This window comes from Stegastes partitus, unplaced genomic scaffold, assembly GCF_000690725.1.
Source record: "Stegastes partitus isolate 25-593 unplaced genomic scaffold, Stegastes_partitus-1.0.2 Scaffold538, whole genome shotgun sequence".
NCBI classification, from domain to species: domain Eukaryota; kingdom Metazoa; phylum Chordata; class Actinopteri; family Pomacentridae; genus Stegastes; species Stegastes partitus.
Window position 1 is genome coordinate 373,296 of NW_007578269.1, and position 27,257 is coordinate 400,552.

General features: G+C 44.5%; 1 protein-coding gene across 1 annotated transcript in view; it reads left to right on the top strand.

Annotated features, from left to right (window-relative positions):
• The window catches only part of LOC103361835 (teneurin-3-like), a 234,735-nt gene that overhangs the window by 189,625 nt on the left and 17,853 nt on the right, over positions 1–27,257 (top strand). The window contains exons 23-37 of the mRNA XM_008288031.1: positions 3,230–3,301; positions 4,902–5,079; positions 11,838–11,962; positions 12,077–12,184; positions 14,141–14,295; positions 16,224–16,325; positions 16,443–16,616; positions 16,939–16,998; positions 17,196–17,358; positions 19,458–19,596; positions 19,757–19,862; positions 20,134–20,276; positions 20,645–20,823; positions 23,768–23,872; positions 24,947–25,077. Of these exons, the coding sequence (XP_008286253.1) occupies positions 3,230–3,301; positions 4,902–5,079; positions 11,838–11,962; positions 12,077–12,184; positions 14,141–14,295; positions 16,224–16,325; positions 16,443–16,616; positions 16,939–16,998; positions 17,196–17,358; positions 19,458–19,596; positions 19,757–19,862; positions 20,134–20,276; positions 20,645–20,823; positions 23,768–23,872; positions 24,947–25,077 (1,940 nt within the window). The remainder of the gene's footprint in view (positions 1–3,229; positions 3,302–4,901; positions 5,080–11,837; positions 11,963–12,076; positions 12,185–14,140; positions 14,296–16,223; positions 16,326–16,442; positions 16,617–16,938; positions 16,999–17,195; positions 17,359–19,457; positions 19,597–19,756; positions 19,863–20,133; positions 20,277–20,644; positions 20,824–23,767; positions 23,873–24,946; positions 25,078–27,257) is intronic.

A 27,257-nucleotide genomic window follows, 5' to 3' on the forward strand; every position in this document is an offset into this window, starting at 1 on the left:
ACAGTTCTGCTGTTACGGGCCGCAGGTCAGTGGATGCAGCAGCAGACGTAGTCAGTGACAGAGCCAACACAATGATGTTATGGTGCGTTATTTTCATGATGCGTCTGCGTTTCTGCTTTCACAAGCATGTGCTGCCAAAATCTAGGTTTCAAGATGGAGGGTTTTGAGATCAAGGTCAAGTTAGCTCATTTGCACACATGTAGAAAGCCATGTGAGAAAGCCTCACTGGCCTCTCTTTTAACACAGCAGGAGAATTCAATATTCTGTTTCTCACTCCATCTATCCCTCCCCGGCAGCACCACACACTCACATGCAGAGTTCTTTTTTTTTTTTTTCCAGTCAAGCAACTCGTTGCCGGTGTCGACCACAGCGCAGCGAGCTGGAACCCCGCTGGCTCGGCCTCTGTTGATCAATCAACACCTGCTAATGGAGAGAGAGATGAAAGAGGCAGAGGGAGGGAAGGAGGGAGAAAGAGAGGGATAAACAGATAGCTGGATGGGAAGGGAACCCACTGATATGGGATTTGAGGGCAGATAGTAAAATGTCACGCTGGGTTTGAAAAACTTAAATTGACCCTGTATCTGACGGAAAGTTCCAGAAATAGTTCAGCTCAGAAAACTCTCTGAAGCAGCATTTACACACTGAGCGACACACAAGAGGCTCCTTCTACCGCAGGACAACACATCGATAAAGACCGTTTGAGATAGAAACTATAGCCGGGTTTGAATGTTTAATGCTTTCCATCCACGATCATCATGCAAACATTAGACGAGTTGGTTCTTCAAGATAAACAGTTGGTGGAGCAAATTGTCCGGCCAGGTGCCACGTTCCTCTCACTTTCTTCATGGTTTATTTCCCAAGTCTGGGTCCATTTCATTACTGTCATCATTACCTGCTGCCACCTGAACAGAATCAGGATGCGTTCAGGTGGAAACCCAGATAGATAGATAGATAGATAGATAGATAGATAGATAGATAGATAGATAGATAGATAGATAGATAGATAGATAGATAGATCAAGCATAAGGCAGGCTGTTTTCCAAGATGGCGGCAGAGATTTAATAATTCAGTTCACCGCAGGAGGTTCCTCTTTGATGTCTCACTTTGAAGAGTGAGAGCATCCCTCGCTTTCCTCTGTTCGTCCTCTCATCCCTTCTTCACGTTAACCTGCTCACCAGTCGGCCTACATACCCTCTTCCTCCTCCTCCTCGTCGTTCCTTACGTCGTCTCCTCCCCGTCGGGCTCTCTGTGCGTTCCGTCTTTGCATATTTCCGATTGCGAACTTCCGATTTAAAGAAATACCTCACAGCTGGAAACGAACACGAGGGAGAGACAAAGGCCACAACAACACGTAGAAACAGTGCAGAATGTTAAATATTTCAAGTGGCTGAGAACATGTGGAGGAGCACCTGTGTGAAGTGTGGGTTAGGAGTCACTGAGTCCCAACGGGACACAGCAGCAGAAGAACAACAGATCTTGTGGCACTTGAAGCTCCAGACTGACAAGCAGCTGCCGGCTAACTGACCCGACCGAGTGCTGCTAGACAAGCAGCACAAGTGGCCCGGTGTGATAGATGCCAGTTGGTAGTAACATCAGGAAAACAGCTTGAACAGACGTGGAAGGTGATGGTAACAGAGCATTAAAGGGCCTCAGATTGGAGGTACAACATGGAAGGTCTCTGCCCAGAAGAGCGCAATCCTAAAAACGCCAAAGATACTGGCCAGAACCCTCAGATACCCAGGCCCCTGTTAGAGGACAAACCACATCCCCAGTGTGGAGGACTCAGTCTGGTTTACATGAAGAGACAGAAGACACAGGGACAGACTCCATGGTTTGAGGTCAGGACTTCGTGTCCTTGTGGCTGATGCTGTAACAACATCTGCAAACATCTGTCGTGGAAATACACCTGGCACTACAAGTATCATCGACATATATTTCCAATAGCTTTAATTTTGTTTTAATTGAAGCTTATTTTACTGAGACAGAAGACTAATTAAATGAACAGTGTATAGCGTCCTACGGTTAGCTGATAGCTTTCATCTAAACACAGTTTATTGGCGTTCTGGTTGTTCGACTGCAGTTAATTTCCATCAACAAAGGTGAAGCACACACACACAGAGTGGCAGCAGCAGCAGCAGCAGCAGCATCCCTTTAATCTTACATGCTCTATCATCTCCCAGGACCCCCGCGGTGACGCCACAGAAACTGTCACATATTTTAACACGAGCATATCCACAGATACGAGCACTTGTTGTGTTGAAAGGAGCTGGCTGGGGTTGTTTGGCGCCGGAGGGAGCGGACACGTGCACACGTACACGCAAACATGCACTTTTGTCTTCATCATTAAGCAGACGAGTGATGTTTCAAGGTTTTGGTTTCATCTGACGGAACAAGGGTTGGATGGTACACAAGAGAAGTTGCTTTAAACAATGTTTTTTAGTTCATTAGCGCAATGAGGGGCTGCAGGTGGTTAGCAGCGTCGCCTCGCAGCTAGAAGGTCGCTGGTTGGCGTCCCGGTGAGGACACACCTGGGATCTGTCTGCATGGAGTCTCCATGTTCTCATGGGTTCTCTCCAGGTTCTCTGGCTTCTAAATTGATTGTAAATTGTCCGTAGGTGTGAATGTGAGTGTGCTTGGTTGTCTGTCTCTAAGTGTAGCCCTGTGATAGACTGGTTACCTGTCCAGGTGAACCTGCCTTCACCCTGAGTCAGCTGGGATAGACTCCACCCCCCACGACCCTAGTGAGGATGAAGGTGTAGAGATGATGGATGGATGGATGGATGGATGGATGGAAGCTGTTGCTGTTCCTCTACCGTGATCTGGATCAGCTGGCTCTTGTGTGTAACGCTCACACCAAATCGTCAGTTAACAACCTGAATAACGTGAAATCTTTCCGATGAATCATCCGTCGTGCCAGATAGCAGCTTTGGCTCTGTCTCTGCTCGCTGTAAAAATGCTTTGTAGCCTCATTACATAACTTTCAAATTACAATCCAATCGAAGGAGAAGCCCAACGACAGGGTGTCAGTATTTATATCAAAATATTTAGTTTCAAGAAAATACCAGTGCCACGTCTTGGTGCGTCGGGAATGACAGCTGTGGTAATAAAATCTCACGTCTCACATTCCCACGCTCTGGATCACAGACATTAATGCTAAATAGAATTAGTCTGCTTGTGTTTTCTCTCCGCTGCGTCTCGTTATATCATCTCTACGTCCTGTCTCCACCAGGTATACTGTACAAGGGGAACGGTGAGAATATCTTCATTTCCCAGCAGCCCCCTGTCATCAGCAGCATCATGGGTAAGTAGGCCACAGATTTAAATAATATCTGAGCACGCACATTCATCACCGGTGTTAATCAGGTCATTGCATTGATGCGTTGTCTTAAACAAAACAAAACAAATATGTTTTAAAAATGAAAATGTGATCTCTCACATTAAAGAACTTACTGTGTAATATTAATTCATGTTTACACAAATATTTCCGTTTGCATTGAACAGATGAAAGTCTTGAATTTAGTTATAATCCTGTAACAAATATTACACACCGTTAGTGGGAAGACTGCAGCCTCAGCGATTCATCTTATATTTAGAGAGGATGAAGGATTTCTTGGATCAGTGTTCAGTTTTGTTACGAGGTCGTATCTGGAGGCCATCAGAGGAACTTCCTTCTTCTCCCAGTCTTTACTCATTTCCTTCAAAGACTGAGAACAACTGCACAAACAGTGAAGCAGAAGAAGCTCTGAAGCTGAGCAGTAATTAGTTAACTCACAAACCACTGGCATTAAAGCCACACAGTGTTCGGCATTTATTTATTTCAGTGCTAAACAGATTCATTAGACCTCCACCCAGTCTGAGGTTTATGGCACAGCTGCTCTAAATTAGCAGCACTGGTAATCACCAACATCAGTTTTTATGTTTCTGTAATGGTCAATACAGCAGCATGTAGAAGCTCTTTAACTGAAAGGATGTTTTTTATTTGATAAAATATAATTATTATTGTTATCCATGAATTTTCAAGTCGACTGTTTTTCAAAAAAGTTAAAAACTAGCAAAGCCCATTATTATTTCTTGATGAAGATGTCTAATTATAATCATTAACTTGCATTCCTGAACAGAAAAAATAGTTTTCGTGGTTGAATGTGATACTTGATTCATGTCTGACGTCCAGCAGCTCAGATTTGGTTTAAAAAGGTGAATTCAGTTTGAATTCCTCATTCCTGTTCAAAACGGTAAAACATGGAGAGCTCACTGAAAATAACTAGACAGGTGGTCTGATAAATGTGTTAAGCGCTGTGTGTGTGTTTCTAAACGTCTGTCCATGATGCCTCATAGGGATCAAGTGTGACCAGCTTTAAGATAAGATAAGATAAGATATGCCTTTATTTATCTCACAGTGGAGAAATTCACATCGTTGATAGCAGCATTCAACACAGGTACACATATACGAGACAGGAAAAAAATAAAAAGTAAAAAATGTACATATAAATATAAGAAATAGTGCAAACAAGGAGAGTAGTGCAAAACAGAATATGAAAAATGGGCTTCTTTCTGTCTGTATTCATGTTTATATTCAAATCACTATGAGAGATTTTGAGGCATCTTTACCAAATCACATGGACCGTACCAGAGTCCAGAGGAGAGATGCCAGCATTGGCCAGTTTATCTTTTTTGCTTCTCAGTCATGAACTGATGGAAAAGCTCTTTACAACGTTCACCCAGAGCTGCCGTGCAGGACGCTTGTCGGGGCTTCAGTGTTTTCACCCGACAACACTTCAGCTTCTGACGGGAGCAGAACATGTTTTTCTATACTGTGAATAACATATAAGTTATAACAAATGCTTAAAGACTTTTTCAGAAAATAATTGCTGCAATCAGTAAAAATGGATTTCGTTTCCCAGGAAATGGTCGCCGCCGCAGCATCTCCTGCCCCAGCTGTAACGGGCAGGCAGAGGGCAACAAGCTGCTGGCGCCCCTGGCTTTGGCTTGTGGAGCAGATGGCAGCATTTTCGTTGGAGACTTCAACTACATCAGGAGGATCTTCCCCTCTGGGAATGTGACCAGTGTCATGGAGCTGAGGTAGGAGGGAGGGAGGAGGAGGCTGGCTGCAGCTGCAATGGCTGCTCCTGGATCAAGGACTTGTTCCTCATCCAGAGAACACACGTCCTCGTGTCACACCACCCACAGAGCTCACACTCCGTCTTACAGTGAAGCTTTGTCAGAACTGTTTGGTCCAGGTTTCTCCGAGGTCATTAAACGTATAAATTATGTTAAAGTTTGTTTGAGTAAAACAAGATAAGACGTAAAACATTTGTCAGAAGGAGCTGAGAGTTGTTGGTTGTTAATGAAAACCTCCCTGCCTCAGCTTTTCTGGGCATCTTTCCTTCCTGCACTCAACTGTTTAGCTCTGCATCGCTGCTCTTGGAAGACTTTGGAGCATTGATTGAAAACACAAAAAAAAGAGAGATGGATGGATGCACGGCCAGCTTGGACACTTTGCCACTACAGTAATAAACATTTGAGCACTTAGCGCTTAGCCAAAGCGCTGAAAGATTAAAGGATGCTCTGAATCTGGAAGGAAGTCCAGCTTCGTGTCCGGACTTTATATGCATGCCCCTGCTTGAATGTTCATGTCTCAGCTTTCCAAATCTAACAGCCATCTGAAACCTGCTTCCCAACTTGTTTCTGTGAATTCAGTTTCTACCTGTTGCTTCTCTTCCAGTAGCTTTTTCTTCATCTTAATACCTGTCAGGAACCGATCTGTCCACTAACTCTTTGTTTCTTCTCTGTTTTCTTGACTTTGCTTGCACTGTGTTAAAGAAACAAAGATTTCCGACATAGGTAAGACTCACTAACGTTTCATTCTGAGTCACTGGATTTCATTCTTATTTCATTTCTGTCTGTCATGATAACAATTCACTCATTCAAGTACATCTGGAAGCATAATTTTCACCTCCTGAATACGGTCCTGACGCCATGTGACTCCCAGCAGAGGCAGAGAAAAAGTAGGCTTGACATTTGTTACCGTCACAGTAGGACGCGTCTTACTTCTTTCTGCCTCCTTCTTTTTTCTTCTCCCTCTGTCTCATTTCCTCCCGCTCTCTAATCTTGACACGTGTTCACACAAACTCGAGCCCATTCTTCTGCTGTCAGCTCAGATGAACAGCACCATCATCACTTCAGTAGCAGCCCCTAGCAAGGAGACCCTGCAAGGAGAGAGGCTGGGAGGGGGGTTGGATCGGTGCTAGGCCAGGTTACCGGTCCTCTCTGTTTTATATTCTAGTCTCTTTATCCGTCTCGCTCTCTCTCTCTCAGGTGCATCCTCCTGCTTTAAATTCTTTCAAGGTCGTAGCTGTGTAGGAGAACATACAAGCAGATATTTTTCAAGTTTTACATAATTTACACATATAGAAATACATTTTACATAAATTAATTTGTCCCCGCTACATTGTGGATGCAAAACTCTGTTCTATCCAGATGCTGTAAAGATGAAAACATGCATACGGCACCTTTAATAAAGTCCTGAATCAAATAAAACTGTACGGTTTGAAAACTGTCCTTTCCTATTATATCTATTTCTTTGACTTTTGCTAGTGAGGCTTCATACAGTCGTTGTGGAGGACATTTTATTTATTTATTCTATTTACACATAAAGAGTCTGTCGGCCACCTCAGGAATGTAAGAACAACATCTGCTTCTTTTGCTTCTTCAGGGTTTGTTTAGTGGAAAACAGCTCGCGGTGGTAACGGACATAATGGCGTCCTAACAAACCAAGACAAGCGTTAACATACATCACACGTACTTATTTTAGCAATTCAAATCAAAAACATTGATGAGTGCAGCTTTAAGTAAAAACAAAAGAAAAAAATGAACCAATACAATATTGTTAATTTATCAGCTTTTGTTTTATTTCTGCTTTTGGCAGCGTTCTTGGTAAAATCACTTCTGCTTTTTTATCTCTGTTCCTTCGTTGTGGCTTGCAAAAGAAGCCCAGCATTTTCCTACATGTGTGCATTTTTGAGGGCATTTTCGTCACTGAATGGCGTTCAGTCAAGGTTCCCATGCAGTACGTTCCCTCTCAAATCGTTCATATGATCTTTATTTGGCAATCTATCAACACTTTCAACACACACGGGTTTAGTATCGAACTCATCTTCTCTCATGTTTCATTAAAAAACATGTGCTGAATGTTGCAGTAAAGTCGTTTTCTTATTTACAGCTGAGACGACCTTGCATGCCAGATCTTTTACTCGGCCGGACTTCAACGCTGTAACTGCTCGTTAAGCAACGTTTTAAGTCTTTGCATTAAATATCAGTTTTTACTTTTAGCTAAACTGGCTTAAATGTTGTCTAAGAGAAGGGATTACGTGTTGGTTGCACATCTGATACCCCTTTTCCACCAAACTGGTTCCATGCTAGTGCCTGTCTGAGCACCACGGCCACCAGCAGCAGCTAGCGCAGCCTGCTATGTGGGGCGTTCAGGGAACATCGTAAATTGTAGAATCTATCGATAAGACAATGTTTAGCAAGTCCTATGTTTTGCCTGTGACCAGGTGGGAAGTGCAGCCAAATAAGAAAGTTGGTCACACCAGTGATAAAATCAGTCTGGAGTCCTGTGTGGACTCTGTGTGGCGCCAGCGTTGTTCGGTAAACGTCTACGTATGCAGTGACGTATGGCTCTGACTTTGCTCCTTGTTGATGGAAAAGCAGCCGGTTCTTAGACTGGAACCAACTAAGCACTGGAACTAGCACCTGGTGCTTCTTGGTGGAAAATGGGTATGAGAGCACAAAAACAACATCAGAAGTTGTCCAAGACTCCATTCTTGGGTCTGTTGTGCCCGACAGCTACAAAAGCAGCATCTTACCACAATCAGCAACTGGATGTTGGAGAATTTCTTCCAGTCACAAAACAGAAATAACTGGTGCTGTAACCGAAAAAGAAAGATCAGAAGTTTGAGTCAGGGTTATGAACTCAACATGCCGGTTCTGCCAGCTACCGTCTTAGGAATATTTCAGCAGTTAAAGGCCTCGTGTCTCAGCAGGACTTAGGAAAGGCTCAACTCCTGCCCTGCTGTCTTTGCACGTCTCTCTGAACAACACTGATCAGATGTGGTTCAGAACGCTGCTGTTGAGGCATCACGAAGACATGGACAGTGGACCACATCACTCCAGTTCTGGGATCTCGACTGGCCAAAGAACGAGCTCTAAAATTCTATAAAGCATTGAAAGGTTCGGGATTGAAAGACGTTTCTGATCTCCAGATGTGTCAGGAGATCTGGGACAGGTCTGCTCACTCTTGTAGAGAACAAACTTGTGGACGACTCGAGGTCTTCTCTCTAAAGCAGTTGTTTTAAAACTGGGCTAAAGTTTTTTACACTGCTGTCTTGTTCTAGTTCAGCTCATTGCCTTTTATAAATTCTACTGTAGTTCACCCTTGTTTTAGTGTTTTATTCATTTATTTATTGAGTTAGTTAGTTAGTTAGTGGGTTAATTTTTATTGTAAATTTAACAGCATTACCCTTAACAAAGGACTTCTTTACCCAAATGATGATCTTGCAGTTGACCTAATCATCCAAATCTATCCGAGCGTTGTCGCCTCCAAAAGCAGACGGATTTTATGTCAGTTTTTGAAACGAATTGACAAGACTCAGGTTTAGGATCCAAACGCAGGACTCAAGAGTGGAAGTGAACAAAAGCATTTATTATTTATTATTAATGGGGGAACAGCTGGATTAAGGCAGAGCGAACAACCAGGACGACAACAGGAAGTAGAGCTGACAAAAATAACATGAAAACAAGACTACAAAATAAAAGCTGCCAACAGAAACAGGAAGACGAGACAGAAACAAAAATCTAACTCGATCCCAGAGTGAACCATGACACGAATGATGTCTATCTACTATTGATATGGGGCACTGAATCAGAAAAGAAAAAGCTTTTTCCAACGAATGTTCGTTCATCTTTTAGGTCTGGAGGGCTCACTGATGTATTTATTAGCAACTATATGAAAAATACTATCTAAATGAACTTGCCAACCCAAACCCCCACCATCGAATCCACCGCCACGGCGTCCTCAGCATATCCATGCCCACTCTGTGATTCAGGCGGCTCCGTCTCATCCCGTTCCCAAACTGTTCTTCAAGTCCGTCTTCTTTCATATCCGACACACAGCCGAGCAGCGCCATACCTCGAGTGTCTTTTCAGCTGGCAGCGTGGTGATTGGATTCACGTTTACAGCTCGTCCAAATGTACTTTTTGATTATATTTCACTTTTTAATTAAAACACAATTTCTTCTGAGGAGGACCAGTCGTCTTGTCACCAAGTTTTTTCCTTCCTTCAGCTCCACGTTCATGTTTGTGTTTTCTGTTGTCGTCCATCCGACCGTCGTCTTTACTTTGTCCTGTGCTCTGCATCCTCATTCTGTGATTGCCTCCATCTCTCTGTACCACTTCTCTTTTGTTCTCCTTTAATCATCCTTTCGTCGAGGGCTGGGCCATATCATACCGTGCATGGTAATACCGTTTTTTAATTTGCACCAATAAAGTTGTGCAGTTCTGAACTATATCGTCAGTTATATCGTGAAGTCGTCTCATCTGTATCGTGATAAATATTTTTTTTGGCCGTGTCACCCTGCCCTACTTTTGTCTTTCTACTGCTGTCCTTGCTCCTTCCCAGTTCTCATTCAGTCACATCTTTTAATATGTGCTGGCATGTTTAGATGATCAAATGCCATCCACATGTCAAGTTCCACCTCGGGCTGCGTTTCTGTATTCAGCTGAACGCAGACACGCACTCCGAGGCATGTCTTAAATAGGCCTTGTCATCAAAAACATCCTCGCAAGTTGTTCTGTCGGCACGTGGGAATACAGAGCTGAGAACTGAACCTCATTAAATGTTCGGAAATTATAAAAGTGGAGCCTCAGTCGCCGGGATGCCGCCGTGTTTAGATAATAGGATGAGGTGGAAGCAGATAGACAGACAGACTGACTGCTTCCTGCTACCTCCGGTCAGAACGAGCAGGTCGGTTGAGCTACCTGACGGTGTTGGTGTTCTTCCCTCTGGGTTTGCCTTCTCTGTCGCGTGGTCCCTCTGAAACCTTGGAATTATCAGTCGTGTTGCTTTGATTCTTCAAAAGATGTTGGCGTTACTGTGATTTCTCTCCGTAAATAAAGATAGAATGAAAGCAAAGGGGCATGCTTATCGGTACATGAGAGCTCCACAAGCACACAAAGTCACTCATTCACACACTCAGGGCGTCTATTTTTAGCCGTCTTAATTAACAGCCTGTGATCATCTGCTGATTATCACCAACCACTGAGACTTTAGGCCAGAGGCGTATGCATGTATATATGCGTTCTAGCATGTGTGTGTGTGTGTGTGTGTGTGTGAGTGTGTGTGAGTGTGTGTGTGTGTGTGTGTGTGTGATGGATTTCGCATGACAGCATGGCAGGCGTTATCAACACAGACAAGTGATGGCCTATTGCGCCCACGTAGCTCCGTCCAGACTGACAAACCTATTTTTAACGTTCTCTCCCACATAAAGACACGTTCTCACTTATCGCGCCGCCTCTTGAGTCTCAGATGAAGAATCCTGAACACGTAGACTGAGACGCAGACGTTCTTCCTGTTCCCTCTCCGTCTCACGCCACCCCACCGTGGCACTCCACTGCCTGAGAATTAACAGCTTTTCAACTCACAGGTCGTCAACCTGCCGTTCATTCATTACTTCTTCATCATCAGGAGCTCGAGAAAGTTTCCTTCTCTCATCATTCCCAGCTGCTGGAACCAAACTGTTGATGATGATTTCATTATGAGCTCATAACCTACTGGTGAAACTGTAAAAACCAAATACAGTCGTGACTCGATGATTCGACCCTTAACAATCCTAAACCTGCTGACAGGTTTGTAGGAAAAACCAACAGAACCCATAAAAACAGCCTTAACATAGCGACAGCCTTGGATTGTGACTCCGACATGACATTTAATGTCACCAATCAGGATGACGGCGTATTATCTGACTGAACAATCCCACAGATTGGCTACGTTCACACTGCAGGACTTGATGCTCAATGAGGATTTCTTTGTGACTTCCTTCACGTTTCCACTTCAATGCGACTTGTATGTGATCTGCTGTGTGAACTTCATACGACCCAAAAGTGTCCCGCATGCGCACAAGAGGACACGACGACGTCACACGCAGCGAGCGTGCTCAGTGTTTATGGAAGTAAACATGGATGGTAACGGTGGAGCGTATCTGCCACTCCCCCGCCGCCACCGATGGAGGAAACAGAAGTGTGAGCGCTAACTAAACTAGCATCAGCAACCAAGTACTGCCTGTGTGTTCTGGACACTTCCACCCCGTCAGAGCGCTGCCCCGGGGTGGAAGTGGGCAGAACGTGCACCAGAGCACCGGTCAGTTAGGCTGAAGTCCAGCAATGCGTCGTGTTCTAACAACACACTAGTTATTATAACAACTATGAACAATAATGAACAACTAATGAGCCTTCCAGCATCAAGCCCTCCTTGTATCTGGACCTCCGTCTGGACAATCTGACATAAAGAAGGTTTTACATTTAGTGTCGGATCATCGAGTCACGACTGTCCCTTATTTTAAAACGGCACCTTGTCTCTTTAAATGGACGTTAGATTTCTTTCATGTTTGGAGTCAGATGTTGGGTCATGTCCTGATGTGCTGTAGTGGAAGCAGCCGTCATCATGGATAGTTTTAGTGTCTGTGTTCAGGACTGGCTTTTTATTAGTCTTTAACCGTTGATGTCAGAGATGCTGACCTTTTTCTTCTTCTTGTTTTTCTCGTGTTTGTTGCCTCCCTCTACAGCAACAACCCTGCACACCGTTACTATCTGGCCACAGACCCGGTGACGGGGCAGCTCTACGTGTCCGACACCAACTCGCGACGAATCTACCGGCCCAAGATGCTCAGCGGCGCCCGTGACCTCATCAGTAAGCATGAGCTTCCCAAGCACAGTACCACGTTGGCAGGATAAACACGACAAGTTGTTTGAGACGCTCCAGTTCTGTTCACTGAATGCCTGTTGTATGTATGTGTGCCTTCAGGTAACGGAGAAGTCGTGGCCGGTACAGGTGAGCAGTGTCCTCCATTCGACGAAGCGCGATGTGGAGACGGAAGAAAAGCCACAGAGGCTCAGCTACTGGGACCAAAAGGTGGATACACAAACATGCACAGGCACAAGTGGAGGGTTGTTATTTAAACCGATCCAAGAAAGTCTGAGGAACACAGCTTCTTACATACATACATCAATGACAGAACCGAAATGCACGATTGTTTTTGTGACAAAGTGAATCCACGAAGGAAAGTCTTGAGCTGTGCACGTAAACGTTTGGTCGTGACTGTATGATTAATAGTCAGCAGAAAGATATTGTGAATTTGTTTTGGTCTGAATATTCATCATCACAGATTCTTGCATTGTGTGCTTGATGAGGGAACACAGCGACCACGGTGGTCTGATCATGTCCCTGACGGTCGATGTGGGTAAACGAATATCTGGGATAGCATCACTGCATTATTGTAGATTTAATCTACAGCCTCCTGGGGTTACATATAGCAGCGCTGAATTTAACTACGCCACTGAAACGCAGCTCTGGCATGTTATTGAAGTGCATTAAAAAACTTAACCACACGATATACTGTCTGACAATTACAAGATCCATATATGTTTATGGGAGAAGTTATCGGTTATGTCCGTTTGAGAGGACAAGGCGTTATAGCGTACTCGCTTTTATTACCGCTTTGGTTTCAGATAATAGGAGTTAACATGTCACAGAGTAATGCAATTTGTGGACAGTACTTTGATATCGTTAGCAATAAAAAGCAGCGTCCCAGAATTCAGTGAAAGTTTCCACGTTGTCCTTGAACCACACTGGATCTTATTTTATTTCATTTTATTCTCCTGAAAACTGTGATGTTCATGAACAAATGGCTTCATAAATTACACTCACGTCTCTCTTTCTCTGTGGTAGGAATGCTTTCAGGTGAACTGTTAGCATGATCCTAATAATAAAAAACAATACATGCTTAAGGTGCTTGTTAAATACAAGTCAACACACTCCTCCTCCTGCAGCGATGTGCAAATGTTCCACCAGCAGACTCGTCTCTCTGACAAGTCGGTTTTGGTTTTATTGTCGTTCTCCACTGATTTCGGTGGCTCATACGACGGTGTAAGAAGCTGGACGGACAGCTGAGTTTGTGGTATATTATCAAAAGCTGTGGAGGCTTCTGTAATCTGCAGTCTGCTCACATCTCTCCCTGGCCTTTAAAAGCAGTGCACTCTCTGCCACAGCACTCTGACAACACGCCGAAGCAAAGAACAGTCAGTGTCCCTAAAAAGAGACTGCTGCAGAATCCCCACAAGCCAACGTACGGCACCTTAAATGAAATAAGCTCGGGAGGAGATGACACATTTGGTTACCGCATTGCTCTGTTTCTGTAGGACGACTCCTGTCCTTTGCAGGAAACAGTAGGAAATTGATGGTGAACCACGAGGATAAGTTAACTGTTGGAAGCCATCTGAGCCTTCAAAGACTCAGTCCCTGACAACTGCAGCAATTTGGTGTAAGATGGCAGTTTTTCACAGTGCAGCAGAATTGGCTCTGATGCTTTAAAATTGGATCTGTCCAGGCATGCAAGGTAGCTCTAGAAAACATCTCAGGAAATAGCTCTGAGAGGTGCTCAGCGTCTCAACGGTCTTTCACTTGTTGGGCTACGTTACCATCACAACAGACTGAACGTATGTGAAGATGGACGTACCGTGGGATGGACACCAACGTCATATTCTGACAACATTTTCAGGTGTTGACTTATTCCATAAGTACGTACCAGCGATGTTACGCTACAGGTATAGGTACAGTTTGGTATGAGACATTTGGTTTGGTGTAGTATTGAGTACACCCTGGTCAGATGATTTATACCAACAGCACTGCTGAAATTCTTGGCAGTGTATGTTTTTCCTTTACTGTGTTCTTTGTATATTATTCATCCTGAGTCCACCACAGGAGTTATTTTAGTAATCACCTGTATGAACCTGTATTAACCTGTGTGTGTGTGTGTGTGTGTGTGTGTGTGTGTGTGTGTGTGTGTGTGTGTGTGTGTGTGTGTCACAGGGATTGCGGTCGATAAAAATGGACTGATCTACTTCGTGGATGGAACTATGATCAGGAAGGTGGATCGTAACGGCATCATCTCCACGGTGCTGGGCAGCAACGACCTGACCTCTGCGCGACCTTTGACCTGCGACACCAGCATGCACATACGACAGGTAACACGCAAAGAGCGCCTACACCTGCAGAGCTTCTGTCTGTCTCATCTGGACATGAGGGGAGTCACACAAACACTGTCAGTGTACTGGTCTGACTTTCAGACGTGTCTGTCATCAGTGCCTTCTTTCTCAGCGCTGCCCAAGGAAAAGGTCCATCAGTGGTAATCTGTGTTTGTCACAACGCTATATCACTGTTACGCTTTACTGGAGCTAAATGTTTGCACTAAATGCTCTCCGTGTTGTGTGTGAATCATGGGGGGCAGTGCTGTGAAAGAGACAAAAGACAATTAAAGCAAGAATCTGTGGCTGACGTGCCATCAGAAGAATAAAGATCCCTTAAATCGTTACAGAGCACGGGTGGAAATGTGGTGACATTTACTGACTTTTCCTTCATTTATCTCAGACAAAGGAGGGAAACGCAAGAAGGACTTAGCGAGCATGTAGGAACGAGCAAGTCGTCCTCACACGTATTCATCTCCTTCCATTAAAGAAAAGGCAAAATCCACAACAGTCACTCAAATAACTAGAAACTGAAAAAAATAATAATAAATAAAAATGTGCTAAATTATAATTTAGTGAAATCAGACGTTGCTTTTGAATTGTGGTTGAAAAGAATAATTAAAAAAACAAAACTGTTGTGGACCAATGAGAGGCCTTTGCTGATGAGCAGTGGNGCAGTGGTCCAGAACACCTGTCAACAGGTGCAGAAGTCTGACTGAGAGTTACAGAAACACCTGATGGCAGTGATTGGCTCAGAGGGTTGTTCAGCTACATGTTAGTTCACGGCTCCCATCAGGCTGGTTTGCTTGTGTGTGTGTGTGTCTCTGTGTGTACATGTGTGTACATGTGTGTACATGTGTGTGTCTGTGTGTGCATGAGTTGCGGTGTCTGTTTTGTGGGCCGAGCATTGCGGTTAGAACTCTGACCACGTGTCCGTCTCTGCAGAACGTAGCTCAGTTTGACTTCTTGAGTCCACTGGTGGAATCAGATGAACCAGCATCCCACACACTGTCGGGTCACACGGCTCGCAGTAAAGATTGTCTTTAGTTGATCATCTATTTCCAGTGTGTTAATACACTCAGTGCTTTATGGTTAAATATTACAATGGGCTATGACTGTATCATTTGGACATTTGGACATTTTTTTGCCTCGTTATATCCTATCAGGGTTCAATCATGTGAAAACTGACCAGTAGATAGTGTGTGTGTGTGTGTGTGTGTGTGTGTTTACAAACATGCATAGTTGCATCATTTTTAAGTTGCAGTGAGGTACGGTTGTTTCTGAAGGCATTAGAACTGATGTGTAATTAAAAACAAGATTTCAGGCCCCAGCATCCTGTAACGAGGGTGCACAAGGTGAGGGATTGGCCGAACCAATAAGACACCAGACTTTTAGACTTCATGACGATATAAAAGTGTACAAGAGCACAAGTAGACTATTAAGCATGAGCCAGACCAGTGAGCCCTCTCACCAGTAACAGAAGCTGAAGTGGAACATCCTTGAAAAATTATACGAAATACACTCTTCATGCAAAAGCTGCATCAGCGTGCTTCTGACTTGTGAGAACTGGTGTTTCAGTATCTTCAGTGACTCTACAACCTGGTGTGCAGATATGGAGCTGCGTGAGTGAGAGGAGATGATAAATGTTATAGTTTGTACTGTATACCTGAATAGTAAATGGAAACCATGACTCCTGTATTCAAGAGTTTTTAACCCCTTTTACAGCAGAATGTGGACGCCGATATCGACTCAGTTACTGGTGGAATAGGTTACTCAGGTCTTTATTAAGGTCTTCATGGAAACATAGATTTAAAGGGTTCAATGACTGAACCAGGAAGTACAGCATGTATGAGTACTGAATAGCAAAACACATCATAGTTCAACGAGTCCAACTGAAAAACTCTGTCCTCCTCTGTCTGTACATCCAGGTTCGTCTAGAGTGGCCCACAGATCTCGCCATCAACCCCATGGACAACTCCATCTACGTCCTGGACAACAACGTTGTGCTGCAGATCACTGAGAACAGACAGGTATCATCTGCTCCAGCTGCTCCATGTGCTGCTGTTTGTAGTGAAACAGCTTCAACCAAAACATCCAAAAAAGACGGTTTTACTCAGTCTGAAGTCAGTCCATGTGTGTGTGTTCAGGTTCGTATCGTGGCTGGCCGTCCCATGCACTGCCAGGTGCCCGGTATAGAGTACACGATGGGGAAACGAGCTGTTCAGACCATGCTGGAGGGAGCTACAGCCATCGCCTTGTCCTACAGCGGCGTCCTCTACATCGCAGAGACAGATGAGAAGAAGATCCACCGTATCCGACAGGTAGTCTGCAGGAGTCCTACAGCACATGCATGCACACAGTTTGTCTGTCTGATGAATGTAAAGCCACGATAATGAAATTAGGGTTATAGCTGATCATATATCCCCGTTCTAGCCTTAGCTTGTGTCATTATCATGTGTTTTATTTAGATTTTATTTTTAGAAGTTTGTTTTAGTTCAAGGCTACCTTTGACTAATTACAATCTGGAGAGATGAGCGATGAAGATCCTGCTTGATGCTTTCAGGGTGCTCTTTTTGTTTCTGTGAAAGGGCAGCTTGTTGCTTTGCTCTTCTCTTCTCATCACTTTTTCTATCACCCCACTAGGTGTCAACTGACGGAGAAATCACCCATCTGGCTGGAGCGCCATCTGACTGTGACTGCAAGGTACTACAGCACATCCACTTGGTCCAATGTCACAGTACAGCTGCTGTGTTTGGCTCACCAGAAGCACTTAAGTTTAAATTAAACGCATTGCAATCAAAGAATGACGTGGATTAGATTACACAACATTTCTAATCTAACATTATTATGATTTCTTACTTATTTTCTGTCTCTGTTTGTTGCTGTCCTCTGTCTTGTAGAACGATGCCAACTGTGACTGTTATCAAACGGGAGACGGCTACGCTAAAGACGCGAGGCTTAATTGTCCTTCCTCTTTAGTGGTGTCTCCAGAGGGGACGCTGTATGTGGCTGATCTCGGAAACATTCGGATTCGAGCCATACGACGCAATCAACCACCGACCGGTACGTAACGGAGCTGAGTGCAGCGTCCCAGAAATGACTCCAAACTCTGTCACCTCTCACTTCATCCTAAGTTTTTGTACGATTATTTCGTCTTTTGTACCACAGCAATTTCCCAGACTGGGATAAATAAGGTATTTTTCTATTCTATTCTTTTCTAATTAAAAACAAACGCTCAACAGAGGCTGTGTTTAGAATACAGGCCCCAAAGTAGAAACCTGTTCGCCTGTGATCACTGACACGAAAACCTGTGATCACACAAACATAATTGAGTACAGCTGTAGTTTCCAATTAGTGTAATTACCTGGGTTGTAAAATCAGCTGTGAACACCGGATGAATTGAAAAAGTCTATTGTAAGTCTTCACAACAATAAAAAAAGGATACAGGAAGTTCTAAACAACAAAACAATCACTTTAACACAGTTCCTGGTACCGCCAGGCAGAGCCGTGGTGGCTGTGCTCCTTGTAGGAGCCACAAATGTTGTTTCTGAGTATTGATCCCGTAGTTTGTTGTATTTGGTTGTCATGGTGATGTGGGTGTAGTTGGTGACAGGTTGAGCTGTCCAAAAGGCTGACAGTCAGTCATGCGGTGGTTTATCCAGAGAGAGGAGGGCTGGGTAGCCGTAGTTTTTGTTGACCGCCACGCTTGAGTGACGAACGCGAAGCATACGTATAGTGTCTTTATTTTTTTTGACAAGTTTACTGCAGCCCAGGACTAATGCCTGCCAATCACAGATCACCTTTTTTTAAAATATATTTTTTGGGCTGTTTTGGCTTTATTAGATAGGAGAGAGAGAAAGAGAGACAGGAAAGTGGGGTAGAAGAATGGGGGACGGACCTGCAGTAAAGGGTCATGAGCGGGCCTCGAACACATGGCCGCTGCATCGGGACCTATAGCCCCTATACATGGGACGCCAGCTCAACCAGGTGAGCTATAGCAGCGCCTCCACAGATCACTTTTAATAAAAGGAGAGAAATACAGCCGATCTTTGGGTGTTATTCAGGAAGCGACAGCGCTTCATACAGTCAGACAGAAACCATCCTCGGCCTCTCCAGCCACTGTGGACGTTGCTAAACTCTCACAGACAATGCATAGTTTTTACAATCCACAATAGCTCCGTAAAGCAGACTTGGCTCGAGGTTTTAAGTGGAAATCAGTTTGTGTGACTGGTCAGACGGTGTGGAGGACATCGCACATCATCAGCGTCTATGGATGGCAGCCCTCAGTTGTTCTTCAGCACAAAACTGCAACATGAAACTTTAGGAGCACATTCTTTGGTCAGATGAGACCAAGATAATACTCTGTAATGGGATCCCGTGTACGTAGCATGAGCCTCACCAGGACTATCACACTGAATACGTAGTCTTGACAGTCAAGACTTGACGGAGGTGGGAGTGTGATGATGTGGGGCCGCATGAGTGCAAAAGGTGTTGATGACATTTCTCGATGAATGTCTGAATACTGGCTGACCAGATGGCCGCCAGAATCACACACGAGTCTCTAAAGAAAGTGAAAACTATGACCTGGCCAGGTGTGTCACAAGTCAAAGAGAACACAACAGGTGTGTTTTAAAGAGAGAGCAGCTGCCAAATGCATCTCTCTGGTAATGTAGAATCCTTATCGCTCAGGAGGACGGTCCTTAAAACTAACTAACTGCTTTTTTAATAAAGTCTGATATACAATATAATCTAAGCTGCTCATTTTAATTTTACATCAGAGCAAATACTCTACAGATCAATTTAAAAGCGCTGCAATGACTGAGAGGTGATACGGCATTTAGGTGATGTTCTACATACGTCTGCTGTAAAAGTCTAAAAGTGTTTACAGTTTTTTTGATTGCCTGAGACGAGGTTATGTAGCGCTGCATCTTTCTTCCCACTCCAACACAGACCTGATGTATGCACTCTGTATTGCTGGTGCTTTTATCTGAAAAAAAGTTCTGCGTGCAGTTAAAACGACCTGCAGAGCCGCTCCGCACGGTTATCATAGCAATCATCAGCAGTGCTCTGAATAGAACAGTTCTGCAAATAAGGAGATAATCCAACACGTGGCTTATTGCAATAGTAATATTCTTACTGAATGTGTGACTGTACATCCTCAGGCTCTCTGGCTTCAGGTCCCAGCTCCTACGAAGTCGCCTCCCCGGCCTCTCAGGAGCTCTATGTGTTTGATTCTAATGGAACGCACCAGTTCACCATGTCTCTGGTTACCGGAGACTATAAATACAACTTCAGTTACAGGTAGGTGGGAAATTAACACAAACATGAGCTGAGAAACAAAAAAGAGAATGTAAATGTGCAATACCCAGCAGAGCCTTTGTAATTGTAATTTACTTCTTCGCCGCCCGTGTTTGTCTCCGTCTTTGAAAACGCTTTTGACTTGGTTATTTTCCTCCCTCAGCAACGAGGAGGACGTAACCGCGGTGACAGACAGCAGCGGGAACACGCTCCGTATCCGTCGAGACACCAACAGGATGCCGGTGCGTGTGGTCGCCCCTGACAATCAGGTGAGATGAGTTTGCGATGCTGCAGGAGGAAAACGTTGGTTTTTAGATGCTTTAGCCCACATAAACACTGTGAGGCTGCAGCTGAAGAATCCTGTTTTCGATTCTCACAGAAGTCTTGCAAACAAAATGATCGAGAACACTGTATTACCGATACAAAATCAGCAAGCATGTGCTGATGTTTACTGCCAAACATACGACCGTACAGTCTGTACAGAGTGTAACATGTAATCCTGACGCCCGTGGCTGTGTGTCCACTTGTGTGTGTGTGCAGGTCATCTGGCTGACCATCGGGACTAATGGAGGTCTGAAGACTCTCACAGCTCAGGGTCAGGAGCTGGTCTTGTTTAGTTACCATGGCAACAGCGGCTTGCTGGCTACCAAGAGCATCCAGATCGGCTGGACTACTTTCTACGAGTGAGCCGTGTTGTTGTGTTTATGTCTGAGTGCGTCACGTATGTACGGCTGTGTGCTGAGGACTGATGGACGTCCTGCTACAAGTGCGTCGACCGTATTACCCCGATGGTTTGTGGAACTGAGAAATGATGGAGAATTGCACATTTACATGACTCCTCTGTCAAAAAAGCATAATGATATGATCTATATGGTCTCAAGCACTGTTAGGTAAGAAGCTGGCCGTGTGTGTGTGTATGTGTGTGTGTGTGTGTATGTGTGTGTGTTATGCAGATTCAGGTGTTTTTTGCAGGTATCCACAGAACACATTACCCTAATGGTGACCAATGGCCTTTCACCCCCCCTCCCTCTCCCCCCCTCTGTCCTTGTAGCTACGACAGCGAGGGCCGGCTGACGAATGTGACCTTCCCCACCGGCGTGGTAACCAATCTCCACGGCGACATGTCGTCGGGGGCTGTTGCCGTGGACATTGAGACATCAGGAAGGGATGAGGACGTTTCCATAACAACCAACCTGTCATCGATAGACTCCTTCTACACTCTGGTGCAGGGTAAGGTGCTCGCTCAGGCGTGTGTGTGCGTGACAGAGCGAGGGAGAAGAGACGTTGTGTGAAAGAAGATATTTCATTATGTGAATCCTACATACTGACCTTATTTTTGGTAGTTGCTGTATTGATTAGAGGTCATGTTCTACTCATGATGGAGTCCTTCTACAGATATCCTGCTGTGGGACTGAAAGCAAAAAAATAACGCCCATGAAAACACAACTCTCTCGCTTTGGAGGCGCTCATATCGATTATGCTGCTACATATAAGCCGTGGAGTGCAGATATTTATTAAACTTTTAGGAAATAGTTGAGCAACAACTTTAGCTCTGATTAATGTTTTGTCCAGATTGCATTCGTCGCTCTTGATCTTCATTCATCTGACCCGTGTCCATCCCTGTAGAGTCGTGTTTTCTTTCCTGGGCCTTTCGGTTTGTAATAGATGTGAAATTGGAGAGCAAAGTTAAAGAGGCAAAACTCATGTGAAAGATATGTTTGTGGTTTTGGAGAGGCGCCTACAGCAAGACAGGCAAACTTTTGGTGCTCTGTGGGATGTTTTTGGACCGATGCGGGCTTCGTCTTGTCTGCAGAGAAAAGCCTGTTCAACATCTGTACCTCTGGGTTTTTTCATAATATGGGATATTTGAGGTTTCCTTCTTTGGTGGGAGAATGTGAGAGTGTGTGACAAAGACTGAAAGCAGATGCCTCGTGCCAAAGCGTGAGCAGTGGCAACCTTGCAGGCTTGAAGGACTCGTTAGCATACCTACTGCCGTCTCTGCCAAGGCAGCTAACTACACAGCTGAAGTCACAGAACAATAGCTATCCACAGCTAGCCTTTGTATTCAAAGTTGATGAGCAGAAGACACAGAGAGACAGTTGACTGCTCGGTTAAAGTCAGATCTCTTTATGGAAAGTGTTTATTATGAGGTTCAGTGTTCCACAGTGTGGATGAAGAAGGACAAAAAAGCATAAGCCAGAGGTGCCATCTCTCTGTGTTGGTTGTAAAGCATCCTGTAAATCTCACATTGAGCATTTTAAATTACTTTGATGTAGGGAAACAGGAGTGTTTTATAGTGATGCTGGAAAACATGCGGTGATGTGGACGTTTTCTGATTTGTTGATTCATGACAGTAGCTGGTCAGTGTATTAAAAACGTTCTGCTGCTGTTTGTCGGTGCTGAACAGCCTCAAAGGTGTGATGACAGCGACCCGCTCCAATAGGACGGCCCTGATTGGTTCTGTGTGGTCGAGGTTTGAAAACTGCAGTGAGTGCATGCAGCTATATCTCTAGTGAGTGCAACTTGGGCAACACCTAATGTAAAGTTCTACCAGTAACGATCATCTAAACCATCCTGTAACGTATAAAAAGCTATATTTAGAAAATGTTTGCTCTCCCCTTCATCGGATTTGTTTTCTGCGGATTGTGTCAGAATAATTTACACCAGCACCTTGTACACTGAAAGTAAGCCGTCTGTATTTTAAACCTTTTAAGAAGAGAGGAAGCGTGCGAGCTGTAAAGCCAGGATTGATCTACCAGTGCGTCGTCTCTCATAATTCTAGATTTGAAAACGACAAAAGGGAAAAAAAAAAAATCGCAGCGTTCTCATCCTCCCTCATCCCGGAGACGTTCGAGTCTAAACAGCAAAGGGAAACTATAATTCAGCGCTGATGCTCTTGTTAAATCTGAACTAATGAGCCGGTTGAAGTGAGGCCTCGAGTGGCCGGCAGTGATTTGTTTCGGAGTGTACATGTGCCCGGAGCGTGAGGGAAAACAGAGCGGATTCTCCCCCACAGCACAGCACTATTGATTGAAATGTAATAAGTTATTCAAAGCCATTGACAAGCGCAGTATTCCTCTCCATCAAGTCGTGTACATTATTTATCGCTTCGCCTCCTCGCTAGCGTCCAAACTGCACGGCATGTGTGCAAACCGATCTGCGGAATATGAAATCACATTAGGTGGAGCTGGAGGCCAGAAGTGGTACGCCAGCTAACACAGCCACTGATGTTGTTGTTGATTGCCTTGAGAAGAAAGCAGCTGAACATGGAGGTAATGCAGAGTTTGACAATCAGCGAGGACCAATTCTATAAACGCTCCTGCTATTTCCTTACAATTCATAACATGTTTTTAGCTTTCTTCTCTGCTGGAACGCTGATGTGAAGTGAAGGATGAGCACCACCCAGCAGATAGCCCACAACACGATCAGAAAACAGCCCTGCAGTTCATTCACCTTTGAACAGATTTAAAATGTCTTTGTGATGAATTGTTTGATCCACGTTAATAAGGATCTACCAAACAATCGAGTGTGTTTCCTGTTTTCCTCACATCTTTTTGGTAAATCAAACTAGAGAGTCGATGAGAGCCCTCGTGGAAGATTTTCCTTCTTCTACTTTTAAACAAGCAGTAGTTGTTCTAAAAACATGAAAAAAATAAAAATAATTACAAATTAATTGGAGTGGAAACTGTTTGGACTCATTTAGAAGATAGGAGGATGTGAAATATGATGCGCCGTCAGATGTGTAGATGTTTTGTTTTTTATGGGCCCTTTGGGGGGAAAAAAGAGGCAATAAATTAGAATAAAAAGCTTTTGCCAGGAAATACTTTGATCAGTTTAAAAAGAAAAAAAAAAAACAGAAAACTGTCACCTGACGAGGAATCATTTGCCAGAATGAAGTAAAATGTGAAAGTAATCCAGAGAGGCTGCTCCCGGTGTCCTGTTTGCACATGCATGGTCATTAGTCCTGCCAGAGGTCAAGGGGAACCTAATTAAAGGAGGCTGCAGGATGTTAATACCTGCTCTGTGCTCCATTAGCCGGTTCAAACGCTGCCCTCAGAAATGTACTGAACTGTTTCTCTCTTCACATTTATCACCTCATCGCTCTCTCTTCCACATTCTTGCTTTCCTGTCTTGAAAGTTGGGTTTGGTTCCTGACGTGTCTTTCTCTCTACAGACCAGCTTCGTAACAGCTACCAGGTGGGTAACGACCATTCACTGAGGGTCATCTATGCCAATGGGATGGACACACACTACCAGACGGAGCCCCACATACTGGCAGGTATGCAGCTTGGAGCACAATGTGTCAGAATGCTTCTGTTACACTTTAAATCAGTTGTTAAATGATCGTGGTTTACACAGTGCAGCGTGCAGGCCCTAAACGCTCGTGAGCTATAAACTGCTCAGTGCCCGACGCAGCAGATTTCCATGCAAATGGTTTTCAGCCAAGAGATTTTGTGTCACACGCTGTGCCCTTTTCTTTGAGATGGCAGTCCAGCTCTCTGCAGATAAACACCCTCTGATGGGCCTGTTTGGGAAAAGGATCATAGAGGGGCGTCAGTGTCGTGTTTTCAGATGTTCGTCTCCGACACTCCGTCATGACTCAGTGGTTTCAGCTCGCAGTTTGATTTTACACATTAGGATCAGATTTGCATCGCCAGGATTACAAAACATCACAATTTAATGCATTTAATAAGCCATACAATTCACATGTGAGTGTGTTTACTGCTAATCATCAACCGTTTGACTTCTCAGTGGTGTTCATGGCCTGCATATATTCTGGTCCTAGCTTTGTGGAAAGTATGCTGCAGGCAATTTCACAATAAACATGTGATTTATACTCTTTTATTAATGTCTAATCTCTGTTGCTTGCCTGGCAATGCGTTTGCAGCTTCCAAAGTACAGCCGTAGAACTCTGACAACCATCAGTCCAGAGAGATGCTCACAGTGTCTGATGTAAATCACAGGGACTCAAACTCAGCACTCAGCTGACTTGATTCCAACATTCACACAAACAGCAGTCGTGTGTAAACCCACATTTAATTGCCAGTGTTGCTTGTTTTGTTTTGCATATTCTTGTTTAGATTTTTTCATCATAAAATGTCACTGGAGGCTGCCGCTATAGCTCACCTGGTTGAGCTGGCCACCCATGTAAAGTGGCTATAGTCTCCAGCGGCCGTGGGTTCGAATCCCGCTGATGGCCCTTTGCTGCAACCCTTCCCCCATTCTCCTCCCCCAATGTCCTGCCTCTCCTTCAACTGTCCTATCTAATAAAAGGCAAGAAGGCCCAAAAAAATAACTTAAAAAAATTAAATAAAATGTCACTGGGGTTCACATCTTTGTCACGTCCTCGTAGGTGCTGCTAACCCAACTATAGCCCGGCGCAACATGACCCTGCCGGGAGAGAACGGCCAAAACCTGGTGGAGTGGAGGTTCAGGAAGGAGCAGACCAGAGGAAAAGTCATCGTGTTTGGGAGGAAGCTCAGGGTGAGTGCTCTCACACCTTCTTCAGCTGAAAGTGGGAAGTTATAATTATATTTATAGTAGAATTAATGCTAACACTTTACGTCTACTTCCCGCCACCAGCGCCTGCATTTAGCATTTCCAAGCAGGAGGTAGACGTAAACGCAGCACCTTCAGCACGTTCTGGCTGCGAGGCGTCACCGTCTGTCGCTGTGACCACTGTGAGCGGTGTGAAGTTGTATCTGTTGTTCTTACACGCTATTAGAAAAGAAGGAGCAGTGATTTGTCTGCGGTGCTTGAATATTACATGAAGCACTCTCTAAAGAGCCCGGCTTAATAGGGAGAAACGTGTGCAGTCATATGGCCTCTGGAGAGTTTGATCCACGCGGCGGTGCCACTTCAGCATGGTCCAATAAACCCTAATGAATGTAGCACCGTGTGTGGTCCACTTGTGGTAATGGGGAGTGATGCATTGTGAGCTCGCAGTAACGACTCGCAGGTAGATGTGTTTTCATAACTGGCTGTGCAAAGGTGGGCATAAATGCGAAGCGCACGCTGCACAAGAATCCGTCTTCACTAACGCGGAGACGGTCCAGCTGTCTCGCAGGCAGCTACAAGATGCCAATTTAAGGCGGTAATGATGATGGGGTAATTGTGGCGCTCGATGAACACCAGTGAACTTTAATCCAGCCTTTCTGCTAAATGCTAATATTCACACTGTTTTTATTGTGCTAATCCTGCTGAGGACTGTACATTGTGCAGAAGATGCCAGTTAATCACAAACTGCGTGTTTAAGCAGCTTGTTGGATAAAACAATGAAAGACGAGAGATGTCAACGCCGGCAACTTTAGTGGAATGATAAGTGGACCGTGTGGGACGGCTGCTGATGGGGGTTCTAATCTCTGGATGCATTCGTTTGGTTTCATGTATGGATGACAGACATGGAACACACTCGCAGGGTGTTCTCGCCAGCTCAGCAGTGAAAGCACTGAAGATGCTCGTCTTGAAACGATCTCATGTCCAGCATTGACTGGTGCCGGATCGAACTGTTTTTGTAATTATACCAATAATATATTAACGATGCAATAAAAACAATCTTTTGTTTCCTCAACCAGGTGTTCACCTCCAATTTAAACCTCAGAGCTAGGTCTAAAATTAACACTTGCGATGAATGTTGGCCAGTTTTTCCAAAGCATCCTCACTCTAAAGGTGAATTACCTGAATTGCTTCTCACAAAGATGGAAGTACAGGTTCACTCACGTATGAGGTAGTAGGGAAGGCGACAGGATGGGGGGAAAATGGGCAGATAAACAATTTATGTATGTATGTATGGTGTGAGGACAGCAGCCGTGCATCTCTGGTGGAAAGAGGAAGTGGATAACGGATAGGTTTTGCTATGAGAAGAGATGTAAGTCGTGTGAACTACAAAGATCCAGCGAGGATTCCAGCACAGCGAGTAAAGACTAAATAAGTAACTGCCCCAGCATGTGCCCAAATTGGCTTGTGATTCGTTTAATGGCCACACCTGCAGTTGTAAATAAGGACTATCAGAGGAGAATTAGAGTCCTGTTTTGGCGGTACGCTGAAATGAAAGTCACAGTTTGCTTGGATCCACATTAACATGGTACGCCATGCCAATCTGCGAAATGATTTGTTTCCCCCAGATATGGGGTGGCTCGGGCTCCGCGTGGCTTTTGGCCGTCGTCCAGACGGTCTTGTGTTTTATCCAGCTGGCTGCTAGCCACCGTCCCAATACCCTCCTTCTCTGCCCTCCTTTATTCACCTCGCTGCATTCAACTGGTGCTAATTTACAAATGAATGAGTGTCTGAAATGAAAAGATGAGAAAAATGACTCTTGAACGTTTTCCAGCAAGACTCTCTCTTTAATGAAACAGGTCTGTAAAACAATTGATTGGCCAATTTGTGGCATTTTCCGTTGCTTCGAGGATCCATGAGGTGAGTTTATCACCGGACCGCGGCCATCCGTCTTCGTAAATCGGAGTTTGAACAAACAGCACATCATTTAGAAAGCGATAAAAACTGGCTCGCTGGCGCCGTGATGCTCCGGTGTTTTATGGGTCCTGGTCGCAAGTTTGTTTTAATTCACTGACGGAGGCACGGCGTCCAATTGAACAGCCAGTTGTTACCAAGAATTTAACACCTGATGTTGTTTATTGCTCGTTTGTTTGCTCGGCCAGGTGGCT